The 26441-nt window shown below is 42.7% G+C and overlaps 1 protein-coding gene across 7 annotated transcripts in view; it reads right to left on the bottom strand.

The window, feature by feature from the left end:
* The window catches only part of SPATA5 (spermatogenesis associated 5), a 313506-nt gene that overhangs the window by 236075 nt on the left and 50990 nt on the right, over positions 1-26441 (bottom strand). For all 7 annotated transcript variants that reach the window (XM_050946311.1, XM_050946312.1, XM_050946313.1 and 4 more), the window contains exons 11-13: positions 25517-25726; positions 3529-3582; positions 2966-3045 (exon numbers count right to left, since the gene is read on the bottom strand). In XM_050946311.1, coding sequence (XP_050802268.1) covers positions 2966-3045; positions 3529-3582; positions 25517-25726 — 344 coding nt within the window. The remainder of the gene's footprint in view (positions 1-2965; positions 3046-3528; positions 3583-25516; positions 25727-26441) is intronic.

Genomic DNA, 26441 nt, shown 5'->3' with positions numbered 1-26441 from the left:
CACGCGGCCACACTAAGCACATTAATTCGGCGGTGTGCGTCCATGTACCAAGGCTAGCGTCAATTTTCAGAGCGTTGCACTGTGGGTAGCTATCCCATAGCTAGCCCATCGTTCCCGCAGTCTCCCCCGCCCATTGGAATTCTGGGTTGAGATCCCAATGCATGATGGGGCAAAAACAGTGTCGCGAGTGATTCTGGGTAAATGTCGTCACTCATTCCTTCCTCCGTGAAAGCAACGGCAGACAATCATTTCGCGCCCTTTTTCCCTGGATTGCCCTGGCAGACGCCACAGCATGGCAACCATGGAGCCCGTTTTGCCTTTTGTCACTGTCACTGTATGTCTACTGGATACCGCTGACAGAGGCGGTATTGCAGTGCTACACAGCAGCATTCATTTGCCATTGCAAGGTAGCAGAGACGGTTACCAGACGTTCTGTACCGTCCGCTGTGCCACTGTAAATTGGCGATGAGATGACGGTTATCAGTCGTTCTGTATCGTCTGCTGCTGTCATGGGTGCTCCTGGCTGGCCTTAGCTGAGGTCGGCCAGGGGCGCAAAGACAAAAATGGGAATGACTCCCCGAGTCAACTTCTCCTTTATGGTTTATCTAAAAATAGAGTCAGTCCTGCCTAGAATATGGGGCAAGCATATCAGAGAACCAGAGAGCACAGTAGCTCCGTGTCAGATCCCGCAGAAATGATGAGCTGCATGCCATTCACGGGGGCTGCCCCTGCAACAATCCCCCCCATTGATTCCCTTCTCCCCCAACCTTTCTGGGCTACCGTGGCAGTGTTCCCCATTTGTGTGAAGTAGTAATAAAGAAGGCAGGAATAAGAAACACTGACTTTTTAGTAAGATAAAATGAGGGGGAGGCAGCCTCCAGCTGCTATGATAGTCCAGGCAGTACAGAATCTTTTCTTCACACATGAAAGGGGGGGGAGGGGCGCTGATGGAACTCAGCCCCCAGTTGCTATGAGGAGGACGGTTACCAGCCGTTCTGTACCATCTACCGGCAATGACCGGGAGTCACTCCTATTTTTACCCAGGCGCCCCCGGCTGACCTCACCTGAGGCCAGCCAGGAGCACTCACAGGCTGATGATGACAATGGATAGCAGTCATATTGTACCGTCTGCCACCGGGGAGGGGAGGGGAGAGGATGCTGCTATTCATTGCCGCAGCACCACGTCTACCAGCAGCATGCAGTAGACATAGGGTGACACTGAAAAAAGTCAAGAAACGATTTTTTTCCCTTTTCTTTCACAGAGGAGGAAGGGGGGTAAATTGACGACATATACCCTGAAACACCCCGGACAATGTGTTTGACCCTACAGGCATTGGGAGCTCAGCCAAGAATGCAAATGCTTTTCGGAGACTGCGGGGTAGCTGGAGCCCTCAGTACCCGCTCCCTCCCTCCATGAGCGTCCATTTGATTCTTTGGCTTTCCGTTACGCTTGTCACACAGCACTGTGCTGTGGCCTCTGTCTATCATAGCCTGGAGATTTTTTCAAATGCTTTCTCATTTCGTCTTCTGTAACGGAGCTGTGATAGAACAGATTTGTCTCCCCATACAGCGATCAGATCCAGTATGTCCCGTATGGCCCAGCTGGAGCTCTTTTTGGATTTGGGACTGCATCGCCACCCGTGCTGATCAGAGCTCCACGCTGGGCAAACAGGAAATGAAATTCAAAAGTTCAAGGGGCTTTTCCTGTTTACCTGGCCAGTGCATCCGAGTTCGGATTGCTGTCCAGAGCGGTCACAATGGTGCACTGTGGGATACCGCCCAGAGGCCAATATCGTCGATTTGCGGCCACACTAACCCTAATCCAATATGGTAATACCGATTTCAGCGCTACTCCTCTCATAGGGGAGGAGTACAGAAACTGGTTCAAAGAGCCCTTTATATCGATATAAAGGTCCTTGTTGTGTGGATGGGTGCAGCATTAAATCAGTTGAACACTGCTAAAATCGGTTTAAACGCGTAGTGTAGACCAGGCCTGAGAGAGTGTACTGCTGGAAGATTGAGGAGTACAAGCATTATCAGACACCAGGAGGAAGGTCCTGTGGTGAGGATAAAGAAGGTGTTTGGAGGAGGCCATGGGGAAGTAGCCCAGGGAGTTGTGGCTGTCATGCAGCTGTTACAGGAGGCATTATGGACAGCTGAGATCCACACGGCCCTGGGCTGGAACCCGGAGTAATGGGCGGGCCCGGGTTCCCCCCAAACCTCCCAACTCCTGATCAGACACAGGAGGAGTTGACCCAGACTGTGGGTTCCACCAGAGGGGAAGATCACCGAGGTGAGCAAATCCGCCAATAAGCGCAGGACCCACCAAAGTAGAGGAGGAACTTTGTCACACAGGACAAACTTCTGAACTCGCTTTGGTTTAGTGAAAGATGTTATGAAAAAAGATTGTTAGCATTATTGCTCAGCTATACAGGATTTTTTCACTTTACATATTAAGGACACAGATGCTTCAAAATCATTCCATCAAGGCCCCAATCCAGCAAAGCACTTCAACTGGACTTCAATGGAATTACTCCGCTGTTTAAATTCAGACATATGTTCAAGTGTTTTGCTGGACTGAGGCCTTATTTGTCTCAGGGCTACTGCATTACAACAGTATAAAATTAAATTAATGGAACCCAGAGATTAGCAATGGACAAGACCTGTTACTAAACAGCAGGTAGTCCAGATCCCTGCCATTGAAGGAAACTGAAGGATATGGAGTTGGTCTGTAGAACCTTTATTATTGGTAATGATGTGAGAAAGGAAGAAACCACCACCTTGCCTTCAGATGTCAGGTTGAGTATGCTGGACTGGCAGTGATGAAAGAACTCGTTTTACTTGAAAAGGGTACACATATGATATGGAATTATAGAAAGAAACCTGGGATCTCAATAAATCCATTTCTAAAGTCACTTATCAGAACAGAAATGAAGTTGAGTATTTTTGTAAAAGTATTCCTTACCTCCCTCTTTCAACTGCCAAGGCATCTATTTCATCAAAGAAAAGAATGGAAGGTGACACAGCTCTGGCTTTCCTGAAGATCTAGAGAAACAACAATAAAATAGTTTACTGGGATGTGGGGGACTTGCTGGACAAAATTCATGCATTCAAACACCCTGTTCTAACTCCATAAGCTAACGGGCCAAGAACAACATCTTGGGATCATTTTATTAAAAGTGGACTTACTTTGGAGCTAAGTTACATCATACTATACAATGTAGCTTCAATAGCAACTTTCACTGTAAGCCTGATTTTGGCACACCCCACTAACTTTCTAAAAGCAAATAAAAAACACAAAGAAAGCAAACAAAAAGCCCAAAATCAAAAAAGTCTCATTTCCCCTCAAAATCTCTGGTCAAAGGGAGGGTGGGGTTTGTTGTTTTTTTTTTGGTTAGCGTTTTTTGGGTTTTTTGAAAACTTAAGGTTAACCAGACAATGTATTATTAACATTGAAGAGATTGAAAAATGAGCATAGATCCAGTACAACACGCAATGGGCCCTGACTTGCAACTAACATCTTCTTACCTCTCTCACTGCTCGTTCAGATTCACCAACATATTTATTCATTAATTCAGGTCCCTTCACAAAGAGAAGAAAACAGTTCTTTAAAAAATTATCATTCTAACTTCATTTACTGATATGTCACTATCAATATCTTCTTACACAGCATTTTGTGCATAAACCACTAAATCACTAATTGCAGAAGTTTTATTCCTTTGTAGAGTCGCCTCTGAACACTAAGTTTCCCTTCATTAGTCCCATTACTGGGTACACAGAAGACTGTGTGTTTGTAGGTCAGGTTATAGTGACATTTATTCTCATTTAGAAGCTGAGTGAAGATTTTGGCTTAGCATCATAATTCCTACATTTCAGTTTTATGAGGAATAGAAGCATTTAAAAAAAAGCACTTGCGTGTGTGTTAACTAATTGTCTCTATTTAACAAAACTCCTATGCATGGGATTGACTTTAAATACATGCTAAAGTGGTTTGCTGAACCAGAGCAGGAAGAGGAAATTGCCACCTACTGCCCCACCAACACACCTGAAATATAACCAGGAGATACTATTTCATATATTATGGCGAGAAAGTAGTTCAGAATCCAAGCCCATTCTTTTACCTCTCTGCTAAAACTGCCAAATGTGCTAGTGTTTTCCGTAATGTGGAGTCTTGGCCCCTAGGGACTGAACTGAAACGCAAAGTCAATGTTTGTATTTTAAACAAATACTTACAATTATGAAAACAAACCAACAAGGAAGAACTCTCAATGCCATCTGTGTCTTGCTATTTACTGTAAACCAGACTGTTAAAGATAACACTTCTTAATGGGACTAAGCATTTCATGGTATTGGTAATAAGTCATTGATTTAAATCTGGTCTATGTCAACAATGACTTACAGTCATGACCATCTGATGGCTGCTTGCTGTCCTGTGTGAAATGAGATGATGGCTGCAGTCCAGTTTCTAGTGAACAGGTGTTCTCATCGCAATTCCGCCAGTACAAATAGCATTCTTCCCAACTCTCCACAGAAAAGCCAATGGGTGTGGAAACTGAACTACCTTCTCATGCCCAGATGTTACGAGTGCCTTCAGGTTACGCTTGAGGCACAGTGGCAGGGCAATACAGAACAGCTTGCTTTAAACAATAGTCTTTCTAGCATTAATTTGTATTGAAAGACATGTTTTTATATATTTGCAGTAATGGTGCAGCTGTTACATTCTTTCTCTGAGTGGAACAGTCTGGAATTAGTACACACATCAATATAAGATGGGTTTACTACTCTAAAATAGAACATGTGACACTCTTCCAATCCTCTCCTCCACTCTTACTTTCAGGCTTGTGATAGCATCTACCGAACTCAACACACATTGTAGTTGGTTCCATTCTAAAAGATCAGTGGGAGTTACTGCATGCCTATGGAGAGAGGTACAGACCGCCTTAAAACTGAAGCAATATACTGTTTGTGACAAATTAAAAAAAATAAAAACAAACAGTTTCTGGTAGTGCAATTTCTGAAAATAGTTCATGACACAAAGTAGAAGGTGAGATGAATGCCTAATGTGTTCTAGAGAGGTCTAACTACATTAAACACAAAATCTTGGTAGGAGAGTAGCATGTGCCCAATTCAGCTCCCTTTAAATGATTGCTGTGATAGGCACAAGTCAAAATGTCACCTGGATGCTTTGCAAGATTTCAACCATTTCAAAAATTATATTTTCATGAAGGTATTCAGCAGTCTCAAATTTCCCAGTCACATAGCTGATGAAGAGCTCAGGATTCCTCTATCCCAGAGAAGAAAAAGAAGAACAAAAATGGGCCTTCCCCTATTCATTATAAATGCCAAGAAAAAGAAGCATGCAGCAGTCCGTGCGGAACAGGCTTGTAGCTCAAGGAGACAGTATCTAGCTGCTCTGGGCCTCAACTATCCATCATGATCATTTGCAGATGAGGAATCTGTTAATGTGGGTCCAAGAAGTCCTTAAATAACTAGAAAGGCAGTTTTCTCTCTCTCTTTTTTTTTTTTTTTTTTTTTTTGTTTAAACCAAGCCGATACACTGAAAAACCTAATCAGATTCTATCCAGAACTAGAGATTTCTTTTCCATAACTTCTTCCTTGGAGCGGTGAACGCAGTCCATCAAACACTCATTCACAGAAGTAATCTTCATTCACATCGGCAGTCTCATTGAAGCCAAGAGGGCTACAGACATCAGAGGGATTACTGGATTCTATTATAATATGCATCAAAATTACAGACAATATCAAATTTTCAGAGTCTCTGACTGGGAAAAAGAAATTAAAAACAAAAATTGCTACCTCTGAACTGTGCTGTACAATAGCATTTCATATGCTTGAAGATTATGTTTTAAGTATTAAAAAAAAAATCAAGACACGCAAAGCAATACATTTCTTCCACAGAGGAAGAAATTTTTTGAATTTGTGTTTTTTTAGTATACTTTGACATTCAACTTTTCCCCCCATTTTTCTATTTATCAAACAGTAACACAAGTTGACAGAGAAAAATCAAAGGAGGGAACTCTCTTTGCATTAACAGTCTATGCATCCTTTATGGAGTATTTTCATGCAAGCTGATCAAAAAGCTTGTGTAACTCATCTTTTAACAATGGCACCAAAATTACAATTCATGAGCAATGTTTTTGTTACAAGTAACATGGAACTCTACTATTATATATGGTGATGGGGAGTCCAGAATAGCAATAAGAACACATAAAAAAGGAGACTTGCTGGCATAAACTTCATTTTATCCACACTCCAAGGTCACATTCCTAAATTCATACCACAAAGACCGGACATTAAAGAAGCTGGGCATACAAACTGGACTTGGGTTAGCTCTGACATGCAAGCTGGCACTTTGCCCCTCACCCTTTGTAAATGCAAGTGAAGGAGTATTGAGTCTTTCATCAGCTAAGATTGTTAACACCTCATTGTTGGAGAGAGTCAGTTTCCCTCCAAAAAATAATCATTAGACCATCAGCAACAAAGCCACCTGTTGACAGTTTTCACCCTTTTCTTGAAAGATGGTTAAGAACACTATATTGCAACAACTCTGCTGTTACTTAAGTCTCTTACATGTCTTCTATTCATTTCAGGTTTGCTTTAGACCTGGCTGACACAGATTGCACAAATCTCATTGATTCATGGTCTCCTGACCACTGACCTATGTCAGGCAGGGTCCATGACATTTCTTTTAAATTGGCCAGCAGACTTTGACCACTGACCACAAGGTTCTGTTAACAATTGTTAGAGTTTAGTGACTTACTCTACAAATAGTTCTGTTCTGTTCTATGAAGGATGATCTTCCACATCACGGTAGATGAAGAAACAGAACATACTCCTTCTGACCAGTGTCCTCAGGAATTTCAACATAAGCAAAGGATTTGGAGAAAGCAGTTTTCAGGGAACGAGAAGGAGTGCTATCAAAGCCATTCCAGTGAGCAAAACATTTTGAGGTTGCTATCCAGCCTCGAAGCATGAATCCTGCCAGTTCCAGGACACTGTTCACTGCTTATTATCCATGAAGTGGTGTTTATTCAGCCTCAGGATAGACAACAGTTTCCATGTAGGCTTTGTTTCATTAATATTCTGTTCTCACCAACACAAAACCCTCCAATCATTTTCATTAAAAAAAAAGAAACATTCTTGCATTTGAAATATGATCAGGATTAGATCTTAAGGAGATTAATGTCACAAAAGATAAAACCGCTTCATGCATGTTAAAACAGGAGATAAGCTTGTATCGCAGTTATGATGTGGGTGCTTTAAGACGTTTTTAAATGCAAGATCATCATCTTGAATAGGGAATCCTTGAAACAAAGACAAGTAGTTTTGTTTTTTTTTTTTTTAAATCAGTATTTTATGGTCTGTTTGAGGATTTTACCTTCTAAAGGTGTTGGGTTAATTATCTTGACGTTAATATGAAATTTACTAGTAATAAATGTCTTTTTAACATATCTAACTTTATTATTTTGATAGTCAGGAAAACTTGCAGAGCCAGATGGACACTGTTCCAAATTCTCCCACACACAACTCTGTCCATCTTGACCTAAAAACACAGTTCTATCTTTACATTGTAGTTCTGGGAACAATCACACAAAGTGCCACACTGAACAGTGTTCAACTATGGAGTGTGGTTCATATAATGAGTACCACAATGGAATCATTGAGCTCATTTACACTAGATCTCCATGCAGGAACCTAACTGAGGTCCCTAGAATAGTATTTCTGAAATTGTGAGGCTTGGCCTTCCTGGGGAAGGGGAAGGTTTCACTTCTTCAGGGGAAAAGGTAGTATTCAAGTAGAATAAAAACCAAAAATAACTTCTCACCTTTTTAGGTTTTTCCAAAACCAGAACTTGGTGTTGAATAACCAATACTGTAAACTAAATATTCAATACATGGTTTCTTATTTGCAGTTCAAAGTAGAAATGTCCCAGCAGGTATGAAAATATAGGCATGCTTACTTTTCTACATAGGAGGAGGTGAAAGGGGGAAGAGGGTTTGCCATTATGGCTTCCTGGTCACCAACCCCCCCTCACTGAGGTAATGGCAACAAGGAAAGCCATTCAGAGAGAGGAGAGAGAAGGGGCAGGACACTAGTGGTTCAAAGGAAGAGTTCATTAAAGAGGTAAGGACTAGGTTGAGGTCCCATTGGGAAGTGACAGGCTGAATGGGCAGATATTTACAGAAAAGGCCCTTCCAGAATTGGGTGGGTAAAAGCCAAATGTCCTGCCACCAGAGGATGGAGAGTACTAATGGTATCTGTATGCATTCTGATAGAGCTGAGAGTGAGTCCCGAGGTTTTCAGAGAGAGGAAATAGTCTAAGAGCATGAGGATGCCCACAGCTCCAAGGGCAAGACTTTGCTGTTAGGCACAGGAGGTGAAACATGCCAATTTGGCCTGATAGAATCGCCTCATGGGGTCCTTTCAGCTACCAGCGAGGACGTCTTCAACTGCCAATGAGCATTTTTGTGCTAATACAAGTGTCCATCAAAAAATCATGCCATCGGGTGTAGTGTCCATGGATGTGGGTGCCTGAGTCTTCCGTTTTGTTGTGTCAGCATTTTGGGAAATGTCTGGAGCAGAAGTGGAGATTGTTTCGACATGCAGAGAAAAAGAGGAAACCAGAATTGGCAAGGCCAGAACGGAGCAATCACAATGGCTGTTGTGCTCCTCCTAGAGTTTGTAGGGAACTTGCAGCAGGGGTGGGGAAAGGGAGCCATAGTTCGTCCAGTCTGACCAATTGACAACCAGAGCGTCACCCAATAACTGGGCACCAAGTCCTCCCTCTGGCAATATTGGGTGCTCTTGGTGGTGGTGTGTGATGCAAAGAGGTCTCTGATTGGTGTACCCCAGTGACCAAAGATGTCCACAATTATCGTGATGTGCAATTCCTACTCATGGTTGGTTGCAAAGTTCCTGCTGAGAGAATCTGTGATCATATTCTGGGTGCCAGGCAGGTAGGCTGCTGACAAAAAGATATGATGTGTAATGCACCATTCCCAGAGGTTAATTGCCTCTATACATAGTGTGGGGACCATGTGCCCCTTTGTTTATGGAGTTTAGTGTGGTGGTGTTATTGGACATGAGGGGGACGTGGCAAAGGTGGATAGCTGGTAAGAACATATGCCATGCCTAGCATACTGCCAGAACTTTCAGTATGTTTATGTTCATTCTGGTCTCTTGCGTGGTCCAGGTGCCTTGTGGACTCCAAAGTGAGCACCCCAGTCTGAGAATGATGCGTCTATTATGACAGTCACAGTCGGTGAGGATGGGAGGAAGGGCATCCTGGAGCAGACTTGTAGCGGGTTTGCCCAACATCAAAGAGAAGAGATGACCTGCAGAACATTAAGCATGGTGTCCATGAGTTGGTACCCTGGAGAATAGACCCTTTGCAGCCATAGCTGTAGACAGTGAAGGTGCAGGCAGGTGAAAGGCATGACGCATGTGCATGCCACCATGTGACCTAGGATGGAGAGGCAGGGTCCCAGCCTAGACCAAAAGGTTGGAGGTTATCAGAACTATTTGGTCCAGTAGGCTTTGTAATCTGTTGTATGGCAGAGAAGCTCATGCAGAGGTTGTGATGATGGAAGTTCCTATGAATTCCATGGACTGAGTAGGACATAGTTGATTTTTTGATGTTGATGCTCACTCCTAGGGAGGAGAGGAGTAGAAGAAGCTGGGACATCGATGCTCGAGCTCCCTCTTTGACCCATGCTGCCAGCAGCCACTTATCCATTTATGGGAAGACAAGGATTCCCCGATGTTGAAGGTGAGCCGGTACCACAGAGAAAACCTTTGTAAAAAGTCATAGGGAGGAGGTAAGTCCGAATGGGAGAACCCTGTACTGGAAGTGTCAATGCCCCACTTTCAAACCCAGGAACTTTCTGTGTGTCAGATGTATGTGCATATGGAAGTAGACATCTTGCATGTTGAGAGCCATTAACCACATGCTTTTTTCTAATGAAAGAATGATGGCCACAAGTGTGACCACACAGAATTCTGGCTTGTGAATTGCACAGTTGAGGTGTCAGAGATCCACGACTGGTCTCCTTTTCCCTTTCTTCTTGGATACCAGGAAATAGTTGGAATAGAACCCTGTGCCTTGAAAGGCTGCAAGAACTGGCTCCACTGCTCCTGTCCGGAGGAGAGACTCCATCTCTAGGGTAAGAATATTTTCATGAGAGGGATCTCTGAAGGAGTTCAGGGCAGGAGAAATGGAGCAGGCATTGTCAAACCTTCTGGTGCAGATGCTTCAAACCATGTCTAAGACTCACTTCGCCATTGTTACAGATCTCCAAGCTGGTAGAAAGAGTTTGAGGTTACCCCCCCAAGAAGGGTGGAGGGTAGGAGAGCTGGTGTACAGAGTGATTGACAGCTCTCTAGGTGCATTAAGAAATAGTGTTTTCATGATGACTGAGTGTGTTGTGCAGAGGTCTGTGTTGCCAGAACAGGCAGGCAGCTCTTTGTACCTTAGGGCACTTCTGAGGAGGTTCATAGGTCTGCTTGTGGTAGAAGTCTGGAGTTTTACAGCACGGGGCTGGAGGTGGATAATAAAATTTTCTCTTTGGCGCTGGTATACATGTGCCCAAGGATTGTAAGGTGGCTCTAGAGTCTTTTAGTGAGTGTAAGGAATCATCAGTTTTCTGGTTGAAGAAGTGTGATTTGTCAAAGGGATTGTGTTCTGCACCTCTCTAGGAAAACCTGAAGAGTGTAACCAGGATTCCCTCGTCATGACAAATTCCAGTCACCAATACACACACGGATGAGTCTGCTGACTCAACTGCTGCCTGAAGTATGGACCTGGCAACCCACCTGCCTTCCTGTAAAATTGCTTGGAATTGACTACAATCCTGCTGAGGTAGCTTATCTGCAAATTCTTCCAGCAGGCCATAGTTTATAAAAATCATACTTGGCCATCAGTGCCAAGCAGTTAGAGATTTGGAACTGTAGTTTAGCTGCGGAGATCTTTCGACTAATGAGGATGAGGTCCAGTCTTTTACTCTCCTGTCTGCTGGCATGGAGCATGGGTGGCATTGTTTGGTCTGCTCCAAGAAAGCTTGTATTTCCAAAGTTAGGTGAAGTATGTGAAAATAAAAATCCTGATCATTTTGGGGGGACGTAGTACCTTTTCTCAGCCCTTTTCAGGGTCAGTGCACATATGGCCGGGGTATACCAAACAATGCATCCCAGTTGAAGAATGGTACTGTTGATTGATAAGGCCACCTTTGCTGCTGCTAATGCATGCAGAATGTCTAGTAACTGGTGCTGACTATTTTGTACCTCTTTCAGTGGGATCTCAAGAGCACTGGCTATTCTCCATAGGAGTTATTGATAATGCTACATTTTAGTCATGGGTATTTTTTAGTAAAAAAAGTCATGGACAGGTCACAGGTCATAAACAAAAATTCACCTGTCCACTACTTTTACTAAAAATACCCACCATGACTAAAACTTGGGCAGGGGGCCGCCACGGGTGCTGGGGGAGGTGGCCCGGGACCCCCACTAGCGATGGGGGGTTGGCAGGGGCTTCCTACCCAGCTCCCTGCAGCTCCTAGGTGGCAGAGTGGCCAAGGCAGGAGCTCCGCTGCTCCCGCCACAAGTACCAGCTGCTGCAGCTCCCATTGCCCCCTACCCCTAACCCTGTGCCCCCTCCCACACATCCAAACTGCTGCTGCTGGCCCAAGGGCTGCCTGGCTCAGGCAGCCCAAAAGACAGCATTAGCTGCTGCAGAAGTAACAGAACGTCACAGAATCAGTGACTTCCATGACCTCCTAGACACACTTGCAGCCTTAGTTATTGAAACTGATGATAGTCATCTGGAAGGTGATGATGAGAAAGCTGTGTCTGGAGATGACAAAAGGAATCTCTCCAGATCCGCCAGTACCATGAGAGCCAGGCTGATCGGCACATCATCTAACCCCATTTTCAAATGGCTATCTGATGAAGGGTGGAGCGGTGAAGCAGGAGAGTTCTCCAGAGCCAAATGAGACTATTCCAAAGGAGAATATTGTGGCAATGAGCTCCAAAATGGCTGACCCGGTTGATCCTGCTGCTATTGTACTTGTGCCCAAGGACCAGATATCAGCTTCATGGGTAAGGCAAGAGAGGAAAATGCCACAGAGTCATCGGAACTCTCTGGTAGACCTGTTTCCAGAACAGACACGGTAGACTGTGCCGAACGTCCGGGTCCTCAGATTCAAAGGAGTTGGATTCTTGTGAGAATGGCAATGCCGACAGAGCCATCAGAACGGGATGCGTTAGAAAGATACAGCCAGCAAAAGGTGGTTGTAATGCGGGAGATGGAGCCCTCTACAGAGGTGTGTGCACCGGAACACACAGAGACCTCGCTCTTTCCCAGGCAAACAGTTCACGAGGGCTGGGAGCATTTCCGAGTCTCCCCAAAGTCAATGATATCCAGTCTATTAACGGGAAGCGATAAAGGCATCTGTCTCAGGACTGACAATTCACAGGATGCCAGTGGAGCTGAAGCAGGAGGAGTACACGGATCCAGCACCAGAATCAGCGGATCCGTTGGCGGTGCAGCCTCTTATCACTCTTGTATGACTTGGCGTGCGTAGCTCCTCCACAGCCAGAACTTGTGGACAATGTCGCATCCTTCTTGGATTTAGGGGAAGACTTACTGCCATGCTTATGAGCATGCTTTTGTGATTCATGGCTTGTCCTCGAAACGGGGTCTGTAGGATTGGTACCAGCACATTCAGACAGAGGCTCTGAGTAGGGCAAGCGTTCTTGGATTGCTCAGGCCAATGTACGAGGCGAGGGGAGGGTTCCTCAGTCAGGATCCAACTTCAGCCCCCTGGCTACCTCCATGAGGTGCTTCTTGAGGCAGAGAGCTCAGCCTTTGCATGTACAGGCAGGGAAAGAAAGACACATGCTGCATCTGGAGGCAATGTGGGCTTCTCCCAAAGAGTACAAGCAGCACTGGTGTTCGTGGCTGATGAAAAATAAGCGAGAGCAGAAAGAACAGACTTTGAATTCCAGAGTCTTCAGAATAATCCAATACCCAGATCCAGGAGCCGGGGGGCAGGAGAGGGAGAGGATTGTTTGGTGGGAAAAACAGCCAAAGTGGCATCCCAAAGCTTTAATTTTAAAAATTGCTAGGAATTACAAAGAACAACAAAAAATAATAAAATCCTAACTATGAGCAAAAGCATGAACAGGTTTTGTATTTTCATTTTTAGAAACCACATCACTAAAAATGAGAGGTCAGCAGAAGCCAACTTGGACCATGCAGCAGCGAGAAGAAACTGGAGATGCTGTCAGGCTGCCCCGCTCTTTACTGCCTCAGGTGAAACCACAAGGCAATACAAGAGCACATGTGCAGACCATCGAGAAATACAACTTTGAAAAGGTCCGGCTCCGAGTGCATGGCACATAATCCTCAGTTGAATACAATAGGAACCATCACTCAAAACAAAATTATACTTCATTTCAAATCTCTCCTCTCTGCAATACAAGTCACTTAGGCCTGGTCTACACAGACTTTGTACCAGAATAACTATTTTAGTAAGGGGTGTGATTTTTTTATCCAACACACTTATACTAGTGCAACTTCTAGTGTGGATACAGTTATACCAGCATACATGCGTCTTATAACAGTACAATTTATTCCCCATCCTGTTCAGGAGTAGGCTATACCAGTATAAGCACCTTTACACCAGTTTAACTGCATCCATGCTAGGGAGCATAGTACTACTTTAACTATACCAGTATAACTAAAACAATACAACTTTTGTTTATAAATGAGATATGAATCTGCAAAACAGGGACAAGGACTTACCCACCTTTATTCAATGTTTTAAATCTACCAATACGTGTTAAGTAGTTATTAATTTTAAAATCCCACACTGTATACTCTCTAGAGTGGGTAAGTGTCTGTAAGAATGAGTTTGACAGGTAACAGCAAAAGGGTATGGAAGCAAAGATAAAAGATTAATTTTTAGTCGGTCATTTTCTATTAGATTGAAGTTATATGTTCAAAATTTTGGGGTGGGAAGAGTGTGCTGTGATAATTGGGCCTACAAATTTACCCTAATTGTCAGCTCAACTGTAAAAAGTGAGTGAAAGCTCATAAAATGTCACAATAACCTGTAATAATAAACGCTGATGGGAAAAATTGAAAAAGGGAGACAGAAAGAAAGAATTAATCCAAACAAAAAGGCCTACTGAAGCGGCCGGACTGTGTTAACCAAGGTCATGCCTGGTAAACAAGAGCTTTGTGAGGCTGAAAATTAAATCAGCCAAAATTGGTGTGTCAGAAATTTGGCCTAACCATGGATAAAATAGTTAGGGAATGGGCTATTCTGTCCAGCACTCCCTTCTGGGGTTCTCAATGAAAGAGACTTTGGTGCAAAACACAGACCAAAAGACAGAGGCTACTGCTACACTGGCTTGCTGAAAGAAGGGGAAGGAGCAAGCTTCAACATCATGGCTGCCAACCCCACTGTCTCCTGGGACCCTGGACCTGCTTCATCCTAATCCTGAGAGATGTCCTGACCAGACCAAGCCAGAGAGAGCATATCAACCGCCACCACCACTTGGAAGTGAGTGTTTCCCCCTCTCCCCCCTACAAAGTCTCCTTTTCCTTCCCCATCTTATTTCTTCTCTTTCCTGCCCCTCTCCTTTTTCTTTCTGTGAAATACAAGCCTGGCTTAGCCCGCTAAAACTGTAATTTTGCAACAAGTCTGTAAACTCGTGACCAGAAAAAGGCAACTAAAAGCAATGCCCTGAACAGCCTGATACTGGTATAAGTCTACCAGGTCTTGGATTGGCTGATAAGACCATGTGCTGTGCCTGTTTCTCTCCAGCTGCGAAATTGCAAGTGAAAGTGAACACCAGAGACAGAAGCCTCATTTTCTATCTTTGCTGTTGTTTTCTCTTCCCTTTTGCGTGCATTTGCCTCTTGTCTGCTAGTAAACAGCATCAGACTTTTACAACAGCAGCAGCAGCAGCAACAGCTCCATCCCATCCCATCTTAATTGACGACTACTTTTTTCCCTAAAAAGGACAGTTCTTATGATCGTTGATACCATCGAAGAGACTGTCAAACAAAGGGTTTTTTTCCTTCTAAAATCTCTCTCCAGCTAAGGGGAAATGGAACACAGGATGTTGTTAAAATGAAAGCCTTATTTAATACTTAACATTTCAAATGCTTTAACTGGTTTTTCTTCTTTTCTGTATCTTTAATAAAAAGGTTAAAATTTTTAACCGTTACATTTGCCATGGCACTAAGCAGGCTGAAACCTCTGTATGCCAAATCCCAAACCTTGTTTAGAACTGTTCAGTGATGGAAAGCGACTTGGTCTGTTAACACCATTAGCCCATATATTCCCTCTAAATTAATATAACAGGAGACATGTTTTACTTTCACCTCTGCTCTTTAATTTTAAATTAAAAGAGTATACTACATTTCCTCCATTTCTGAGTTCAAATGTTTCAAATTGTTACTACTTTGGAAAACCTTATATAAAGATTAGATAGTTTCAATATTTGTTAATTAAGTAAGGCAGGTTTGAAATCTTGTGGGGGGGGGGGTTATTACTATTTTTAATGAATGGGTCTGCGACACAGTTTTTCATAAGACTTGCTGCAATTTTTTTCTTTTAAATACCCTTTGCTCAGATAATAATGGCTGCTGAACTTTCTTATATCATGCTTGTGCTCTGAAAGGCAACTAATGAAGGACCTGCTGAAAATCCTGTCAGAAGGATAACTGATCTTCTTCCAGAACTTCAATGACAGTTCTTCATAAAGTAAGGCAGTCAGCCTTTCCAAACCTCATTAATCTGTTTTAACTGCTGCAGCCAAGAGCAAAGGAGAAAGACAGAGGAAATTTCAGTTGGAAAATATTTTGACGTAACTGACCAGATGACAAACTAAACTTAAGCACATGTCAAACGCAGAGAGAGGCACAAAGGCATCTGCAGGGGGATACAGGAAGTCAGCACAAGCCAAGATGAAGTCAGAGCTCTGAGTACAGTGTATATTTTTGTAACCACTGATGATTGGAAAAAGAAGAGCTAGAGCTTTAAAAAAAAAAAAAGAGGAGTCATGACCATTTTATACCAGAATTGTTTACACTAGTTGGGCAGGTTAACTAAATACAAATAACTACTAAGATGTATATTCTGCACCATCTGCATTCTTATTTTGCTCACTGCTAATGTGCACATACTTTTTCCTATCAACTTTTAAAATACTGTTGTTATAACTAGTTTTGTTTACTACACTCTGTGTCTCTCACTTTAGAGCAGAATTGTAACTTGTTTACTTTTTTAATGACTGGAGTTCTCTGAAAGTTTAGGCACTATTTTGTCATTATTGACTTATAAAAAAATTACGGCTGTCGATTAATCACAGTTAACTCTCACAATTAACTCAAATAATTAATCACAGTTTTAATCACACTGTTAAACAATAGAATACCAGTTAAAATGTATTAAATATTTTGGATACTTTTCAACATTTTCCAAATATATTGATTTCAATTACAACACAGAATATAAAGTGTACACTGCTCACTTCATATTATTTTATTACAAATATTTGCACTAAAAATGATAAATAGTATTTTTCAGTTCACCTCATACAAGTACTGTAGTGCAATGTCTATTGTGTAAGTACAACTTACAAATGTAGATTGCTACATAACTGCACTTAAAAACAAAACAATGCAAAACTTTAGAGCCTACAAGTCCACTCAGTCCTACTTCTTGTTCAGCCAATTGCTAAGACAAACACGTTTGTTTATGTTTACGGGACACTTCTTATTTACGTCGTCACCCCAAGTCGGAGAGTTACAGAAATCCAGATGCAACATAAACCCAGGTATAATAATTATCTTTATATTTTCAACACAACACACAGTACTGCAGGCCTCCTACAGACAGGTTCCTAGAGCAGCATATAAAGCCTTAACCATCTGATTAATGTGTGCCTCAAAAAAATAAGCTGTCAGAACAGGACAGATACATAGCCATTCAAAGAAACTATCAAAATAGAAAATGAAGGCAAAGCACAGATGAGACCCAGCGAATAAGGGTTTCACGTTCTCCACGTTCAATTTGAGAAAACTAGGTGACCTCTAAAACTAGGCGTCACAGAGACAGACACACACAAAGAGCTGCCACTGGGCAGACACGAGCCAAAAGTTATATATCCCAGTGTCCTATGAATACATATGGCCCCGTGACCTTTCTGTGATTTATTCTGTTCCATCGGTAACAAAAATGAACAAAAGTTTCTGGTCTGGTCTACACCAGAACGGTAGGTTTGCACAAGGCAGTTGACAACACAACAGATACAAGTTCTCCTGGTAAGGACGTGCACAGCCAACACAAGGAGCAAAGTGTAGATACATACAAGCAACATAATTACTGCAGCAGCTGTATGCTGATGTAAGTTAGGTTGACTTTATATTGTAATGTAGACATGGCCTCTAAGGGACACTGGTTGATCTCTTGGGCTGCAATAGAGGAGCATGAATAAAGGAATGACAAATTACACACAGTGTTGAGTGTAATAAGTAACCAGTCCACAGAGCAAGTTGATAAATCAAGACTGAAGTTCAAACACTCAAGTAAATCTCCCTGGGGGCGGAGAAGGGGCAAAGGGAGAGGGGAAAGAGGTATGACTTTGTATAAGAAGCTGGGGAGGAAGGCAGCAAAGTCACACCAGTGATTCCAGAAACACTGAAAAAACCTTCAAGGAAATGAGAACAGTTGGAAGCTTCTCCCTAGAAAACAAGGAAGGTTACTGACACTGGTAATAACACAGCTATTCAAGGGCTTATATAAACCTGAAGGAGTAAGTGCACAGAGGGTCAAACACAGCCTAAGAGGAACCCTTGAAGTTCAGAATAGATCACAAAAGAAGACAGAGTGCAATGGAAAATTTGTTACCATATTATTTCCTTTAACTCTTACTCCAGGAAAATATCTTTGAACGGTGCCTCTTCTCTCAAATATTAACAGAGGCAGCTCAGACTTATCCTTACGGCTGCAGTATCTGGCTATGAACCTTCCATCCTCATGCCACACAAGTACTTCCAAAGATGTATGGAAACAATACATTATTTTTAATAGATTAAATATAACAAGCAACAACATGCAGTATTAGGTGCACAACCACAGTCAGCACAGCCACTAAGTGGTCAGGCAGGCAGGTCCTCTCCTAAGGCAGGTCTTCTCCCACTGAAGCATAGTCCTGTCCTTCAGCACCCACATTCCAAGGGTTTCCAGTCCTCCCCTTAAGTAGAGGGGTTTTTAGGGTGGAGAGGTCCACTTTCTACCTCAGTCTCCTTCAGCTTCCCAGAGTAGATTACTCCCATCGAGTTTCTGACCTGCACGCTCAGTCACATACCTCTCCTTTCTGGTTGCTCAGGGGTCTTTGCTGTCAGGTCTCAGGCAATCAGCTCCTGGGGAGCTCTTCTTGTTCAGAGCAGCAGTCTGCTCCCTCTCATTACCTGCCTGTGAACTGCTCTGCTCCCCTTTTTAAAGCCCTGCCTCTAGCTTGTGCAGGCTTTGCAGGTGTCTGGGCAGGGCCAACTGGACCCAGGGCTGTTCCTTAACCCCTTGCTCTCCAGTGGGGGGTTTATATACCCCATCAGACACACCTTGTTTAACTGTGTTAGCTATGTACACTGAAGAGGCCCATGCATAGATATACAAAGCACTTTTGTCCAACAGGGGACGCTGGAGGAGATGGCAGTCTCAAAAAGGAAGTTATCATCAGGTAACAAATTTTCTGTTCTAGACTCAGACATTTCTCCCAGGGTGGGACATTTGGGACACAGTTAGCAGAAAGGAAGTAAAAAAAAAATTAATTCAAACATTCTCCCTTCCCTAAAATAAGTCATATCAAGGCATATAATTAATTTGGTGATCTCTGCTGGAGCACTTTCCTGACAAAAGATGCTTCTGCAGAGAAGGGAAAGTCATGTCTGTGGTGCTTTAAAAAGTGTTGATGGGTGACCAAGAGGTGGTTTACCATATCTCCTCTGTAGTGGCTGGTTCCATTTTTGCCCCTGAGGTGAATATGGCACCAGCTAAGTGGGCTCTGATATCTTCTGGAGTCAGCTTTATCTGCGACTGAATATGTTTCAGGGATACAACTACCTGATCTGTCCAGATATGAAGGCTTATTATGGTTTCAGGTTGATGAATTTAGAGTGGAGGGAAACAAAAAGATGTTTTCCAAAGCTGACCACTTCTGCTTAGGGCTTGTCTACACAATGAATTTTTGCATTGGCAGAAATCTGTAGTCACCCTGTCTTATGTTTAAAAAAAAAAAAGGGGGGGGGAAGGAGGGGTTCACACTGGTGCAGCTTATGCATGTTTGAAATGGAGCATGCCGCACCACCGCAAGCCACTTTTCACACTGCGACAGAATATCTACACTAGCCCCAGAGGAAGCAAGTGCTAAAAGGAATATTTTAACTGCTCTTCTCACATCTAGCACATGCCATGCTTTTTTGTTCAGGCACTGATGCTTTGGTGAAAAGGAAGAAAATGTTTTCTTGTAAGGTATGAAGGAAAAGTTAACCTTGTTTATGAGTGAGTGTGAAGCACAAAGAGCTCCCTTGTCTTTTTGGAGGAGACAGTAAGACTCACGTCTTCTAAGAGCAGAAGTGTCCAAGATTCTCCTTGTTAGTGTGATTGGGACCAGGACATGCCTCCATTGAAAAGTAAATACAGAGGATTAGCTGCCATCAGAGTGAATGGATGGGTATTCACAGGAACAGATGCAACCCAAAGGCCTCAGTCTCAGGGAGATGACAGGGCGCAGAATTACATTTACAATATGATCAAAAGGATGGGCAGAGAAGGAAGCTGTGTAGGAGTTGAGAGCACCATACGGTTAGACAACGAGATGGTCATCAGAAGATTATAGTACCAACATTGCCCACATGGGCTGCTGTAAGTAGGTGTATTTTTCAAAAAATATGTTTCTTAAAGTTCGATTCTCTCTTCTTCCATTTTGTCTGATTTCATCAGCATTTTTGTTACGGCTGTAAACTTTGCCTGTCTTGGAACCACATTGCTGCTACTTTATGTTAACATACCTTGGCATTCAGGAAAGTTATCAAAGATTTCCTTTCATATATTTTCCATACTTCTCACATGAATCAATTACCACAGAATTAAATACAATTAATTATTAGTTAATTAGTACCATAGTATTAAATGGCAAAGTCCTTCTAAAGTATCATTTTACTTACAGTGGTTCCTAGTGCTGTGAAAACATCCCACTTATGAGAGAACATTGTAGGTACAATTTATTTTGCACACCTTCTAAATATGATGAAGTAATGATAGTGGCAAGACTCAGAGATATGGAATGGAGACATAGTCCTGTAATCAAACATCCTCAAAAAGTTTGTGTGACACATACCATTCAAGAACATCTCAGGGAGATGGGAAGAGATAGTAAAAGAGGAGGCAGCAATATGTCCATTTAAACGGGGTACCATTACTATAAAAATACATACACTTTATCCAGTAAGCTTAGCATTTCATTAGCAATGTTCTGAGAAGAGACTTTAACTGTGTATGAATTTTAAAACTTAAAAAAAAATTAGGATTTTAAAGAAGAAGAAACAGCATTTGATCTCTACTATAATATATCTCACTGTCCATTAAAGATTTCAATTTTTTACTTAGATTTATTTTTTTCCACCTGATTCAAAACTCAGTCTTTTTAAAGTGAGGTGTTGCAGACTATTGAGGCTCAGACGAAATAAACCTCTGGCTGTTCAAGCAATAAAAGGAAAAAAGGCTTACTTAAGATTTATATACATGAAAGATTATCAGGAACAATAAGGGACAGCAAACTGTAATAAAGGAATTGAGAAATTTCTTACCTGATTTTTTCTATTAGCAGCTTCTCTTTGAATTCATTACTCCTGGGCCAGTGCTCCCCACCTGTGGAATTCGGAGGTGCTCCAATGTTGTTGATGGAGGCTCCAGGACGAGGCTCCACCCTTCAGCTCAGACCACAGTGTAGAACTTTATCAGCATTAAGACACTTTGATATAATGTATTAAATTAACCTTAAGACAATATATGTTTAAATCTCCTTTTAGAGAAAATTTTAAATTTATATTCTGGTATTTCACCAGACTATTATGGTGGGTTGAAATCAGAGAGAAGTTGCTAACAGGAAAAAAACAATTCAGGTAAGACATTTCTTATTCTGTTGCACAGCTTCTCTCTTATTCATTACTCATAGGAAGCAGCGAATCCCAGAAATACGGAGGGAAAGGATAAGCGGAGTTTAATTATAGTGGAACAACAGGCAGGAATGGAAGCTCCCCCCCGTATAAAGCAAGAGGTTTAAAAACTAAGGAGTAATGTGGGAACCAACCCAGAAGCATCTTCATAACAAAGCAGCAGAGAGTCCTGTAGCACCTTATAGACTAACAGATGTATTGGGGCATGAGCTTTCGTGAGTGAACCAAGTGGGTATTCACCCACGAAAGCTCATGTTCCAATACATCTATTAGTCTATTAGGTGCCACAGGACTCTTTGCTACTTTTACAGATCCAGACTAACACAGCTACCCCTCTGATACTTCATACCAAAGGGTGCCTTTGTAGAGGAATAGAAACTAACTTAGCTAATCTTTGTCAGTTAAGGCTCATATACTTTCCCCCAATGCCTCTAGGGACTTCTGTGAATAGTTTCCCAAAAGCCTACCATGCCAACTCGTGCAGGATTTTTACATCTTGCCACAGCAAGCTTGAGACCCTAAAGCCTTGACATTTTGGAAAGAATGAAATGAACAGGATACAGCCCAGTCTGAATGAAGGAGTTTTTGCTTCAAGAGCTCTGGGGTTTTCTGCAGGCACAATGTGGGATCCCTGCCTATCTAGCATGTCCAAAATGCCATCTTCTGGGATAGTGCAGACTAGGAGGAAGACCCCAACTCTCCTCCTTTCCTGTATCCTTTGTGTAAACTGTCTTGAAAGATAGAGTCATCTCTACCAAGAACATTATTTCCACTGCCAAGGAGAAGCTTTGACCTCTGGTTATTCCCTGGTTTTGGAAGGGATATAACACTTATGGCCTCAATCATAAGTCAACCTTAGGAAGAGACGACTTCTGCGAGTATCATAATTGCCCACTAAAATGGTTTCTTGCACCTTCTATTGGAGTAGCTGGTACTGGTCACTGTCAGAAACAAGATGCTGGAGTAGATGATGATCCCCTGTGTCCCTGTCTGCAGGTCCCCCCCTCCACATTTTTTTTTTCTTTCTTTCTTTCTTCCAGCCACACCCTGATAGAGAAGCTGAAATGAACTAACAGGATGCGTACTATGAGATTTTGGAAATTTGTCTCCCAAGCATGCTTGCTTCTATAGTGAGTACGCAAGGGTCTAGTGAAAGTTAAGTTGGCCTTCAGCATATTGTTTGAACTTACCTGCCCACAAAGGGGAACTGGATGTTATTTGAGAACACCACCTGGTTTAGCATTACATCAAGTACATTATTCTATGTCCTCAGAAGGAACTTCCACAGGTACATTTTGAGAAACCCACTCAGTGGAGGAAGTCAATGCGCAGCACCAGCAATTCTACCCATAATTGGCTACTGATGACCCCTCAGGAAATGACTGATACAATGAAGTTTTGAATCTTTGCAAATGTTTATCATTTTGGTACAATTACAGCCAGATATGTGTCTGTTTTACCTTTGGCTGAGCAATTCTCTGCTTTGGAATCAAAGGCTCTTCTTGATTTCCAAGAACTGGTGGCTATGAATCCTTTCCAACAACTGTTCATTTCTGAATGGGTCTGTTTCTCTGGACAGGGTACTGATTGGCGTGTTGTCCATTCACGGGTAAAGATGCACAGTGTGCAGTCTGTGCCTGGCTGTGACTGCCACCAGCCACTTAAGAGGGTGCAGAGGGCAGATCAAAAAGAAGAGAGAGTCTTGTACAGGAATTGTGAGCTTGTGTATGCAAACACTCTTTACCTTTGTCACATGGAGGATTTTGTTGGTCTGGAAGAAAATGCATCTAGATTTCCTTGGAAGCTTCTGCTCTAGATTTTTTTCCATGTGTCAGAGTAATAGTCTTTTCCTGGATACCCTTGATGTTGGTAGCAACCAATGGTTGCTATGCTGGCTTTGACAGTGATGGCTGACACCTCTGTGCCATCTCAGCAGCTAATTTATCTAATGCTTCTCTCAATAACTCCTCACCTGAAACTTTGCATTTACAAGATATCGGATTAAGATCAGTGATGCTATTCTGGTAGCCATCAACTCAGAATCTATTGCTTGTCACAAATCACATCAAAGGATTAACCAAGACAGAACCCGAGATGTCTCATTCCAAGCAAGGATCATATCTATTGACAATGAGCCACTTTTTCCTCCACAAAGCAGACAAACTTATGAAATGTGTGAAAAATCTTTGGTCTGAAAAGCCATAGCTGAGGCTTTGGTCTATGGTGTCTTTTGGAAGAAAGTCCCTTTCTGAAGGTTGACTGGTGGAGCCAACCTTAGGTTCTCAAATTTATGAAATTTCTTTGCTTTTATATAAACTTTTTAACATTTGGTTTAATCAGATGTCCTCATCTGGATCTCATGATGCCCTCAAAGGAGACATTAATGGGAAAACACATATCTAATAATGCTTGAAAGGGGAGATTATTTTATTAATGAGTCCCTTGGTAAGCTGCTGAATGACACCCTGTCCTGGAAAAGTCCTGCAGAGGGGGGTGTGTGTGTGCACGCGCTGGGGGGGGGGGTTGGGGAGGGGGCTTCATTTCCATGTGCAGTACTTATTTTCCTGGCTGTTTATGAGGGGAGGTAACACATTACTCACCTTGGCATGGGGAACACACAACAGAGGAAGGGTACTGGAACACATATCTCAATTTTGGAAGTAGCTTGCTAGATGTCCCCAGGACTCTGAAAGGCTGCGTGCCTGCTCTTCCAGGATGGCTAGCATCCAAGTACATACTGTAGGCACAGCCTGGTACCACTCAGGATTTGACTCAGTAAATCAGGATAATTATGAACAAGGGCAGGGATGTTGTACCTCTGTAGAATTACAGTGGAGGAACTTTGTGGGCAGTGGAAACCTCAGGGTCATAGGCTCCCTGAAGTGCTCAAGGCTTTAAGAACTGTGAAGACAGCCTTTGGAGCGGTGGAGAAAAAGATCCTTTCCCACCTTTCAGAGTCTGAGCCCCTTTCTCCGCCAGAGCAGAGTTTATGGCAGATGATTAGAAGGCATAATTTCCTTTCCGATGCTGCCTCAAATCTGAGCCTCTTTCCCTGACACAGCAAGGGTCCTTGGGCTGAAAGCCAGATAGGCACAATTTCCACTAGCGAGAAACCTGATGCAGGGCTGCACAGGCTTCTTTGCATACCCACAGATGCTGGAGGTTGTGGAAGGGGTAGTGAGCATGGTCCAGAGCACTGAGCAAGACACTTTACAGGAGAAAGCCCCAGCAAAATCTCCCTTAAGGGAAAAGGGGTTCCACCTCTGATTTTTACCTCAGTTGTTCATTAACAATATTAAATTACTGCCTTGTGAAGGCAACACTTACTTTTGCCTTTTTGAGAGTCTCTGGGTTTTACAGTACTTATCACAGAGTATAATAAGAATCCACCCAATTCATAAAGGAAGGATGGGGAGCTGTGCAGGAGCCCTGTTTCTTCCCTAGAGAAGCAGAGGACCCACTTTAGTATCTTGAGGGCAGGGGGCGGATGACACTGGATCCTTCAAGGCTCCTCCTCCTCCCAGCCTAAGTCTATTGAGGGCCCTGTGCCGGCCAGATAGCCTCCTCCTCATTCTTAGATCCTCTCCCCAAAAGTTCAGAAGCTCCTGATTCGGCTTTTCTGCACTGGAGTCACAGCTCCTTGGGGCAGAATAGGTCTGCCAACATCCCAGTCTGACTCTAAGCCTCATGCCCTAAGAGCACAAAGTTTGGCTGGCTGGCAAAAGGAGGGCATCATTCATCCTCTATTGCACCTGGAAAGTGCTGCCTCATGTAAGGAGGTCTGCTTAGATTTAGCCAGGTGTTTGCAGGACAGCTCTGCCATACCTGAGTGGGAGCACAGGGGCCTGGAAGAGGGCACTACAACAGCAGATCCAGGTGGCTGAAACTATCTTGCTGCTATTTACTCAATGCCGGGAAGATTATAAATCAGAACTACACAAAAATGAATAAAAAATAAACAAACTAAATGGCCGGGAGAAACCGAACTGACAACTTGTTCCACCGCTGGAAGCAGAAAATCTGGTGTCTGCCTAAGCTGAAGCCAACAGTGGAGCCCAGTCCTGGAGCTCCAGCAACAAAATTGGACTGCCTCCGAATTCCACAGCTGGAAGGCACTAGCCCATGAGTAATGAACATGGAGAGAAGCTGTGCAGCAGAAAGTTGGTCCAAAACACAAAACATTTGTATTGTCTGAAGCCATGCGCTATCCTGGGATTAAGAAAAAATAAAAAATAAATGACCTACCTTCACCGCCAAGAAGTTTAGGCCACTTTCATTGGCCAAAGCTTTCGCTATCATTGTTTTTGAGCATCCAGGAGGTCCATAAAGTAGTACTCCTTTGGGTGGCTGAATCCCCATTCGGATGAAGGATTCAGGATGCTTGAGGGGCCATTCCACTGCCTGCTTCAATTTCAATTTGACAGTTTCCAGTCCTCCTATGTCTGACCAGACTACCTACAAAGCAGAATATTTTGCTGAATCCACACATTAGCACAGAATGGAGGGTTGTATAGAACCATGGCATATATCTCCTTTTCAATAGGTTTATTTCATGAAGTTTTTAAAAAGCGCAGTAAGTTTTAAAGCCTTTTAAATTAAACAAGCAGCATCTCATAAATTATCAGTAAATAAAAAAACAGAGAAAATGGTGATTTACATAATGAAAGGGGAGGGAATAAAATTTTATATATTGAGCATCTATTTCAAAGATGAATAATTCAATACTACTATCCACATAATCTGTAAACTCTGCAGGATCATTAGATAATTCTCATCATTTCAATTCCTGTTGTGTGGCATTTATATATCATTTGTAAAGTACTTTGGTATCCTTCTAGGGGAAAATTCTATGTAAATGTAAGAAATTATTATTTCCATCTAGCACACTAAAGAAATTTATACAAGGAGCAAGTAGTCACATAGTAGGGACTATTAGCATGCATAGGGACTATTAGCATGCATAAGTGTTTGAAGGATTGAAATGGTTTAAATCACTTTGCAACCATATTTATTCCACCCTGGACCTGTGCACTGGAGATTTAAACTAGTATGTTAAAAAATACTGGATGACTATTTACATATTAAAGATTAAAATGTAGGGACTAACTGCAGTTGGAGTTTCTCTGCTAAAGATGTGAGGCAGGTGCATCATGAGTAAAAGCACAGACAG

The sequence above is a fragment of the Gopherus flavomarginatus genome, chromosome 3 (assembly GCF_025201925.1).
Source record: "Gopherus flavomarginatus isolate rGopFla2 chromosome 3, rGopFla2.mat.asm, whole genome shotgun sequence".
Classification (NCBI taxonomy): Eukaryota; Metazoa; Chordata; order Testudines; family Testudinidae; genus Gopherus; species Gopherus flavomarginatus.
The sequence above is the reverse complement of the archived record's forward strand: the minus strand, read 5'-3'. Positions and strand labels throughout refer to the sequence as shown.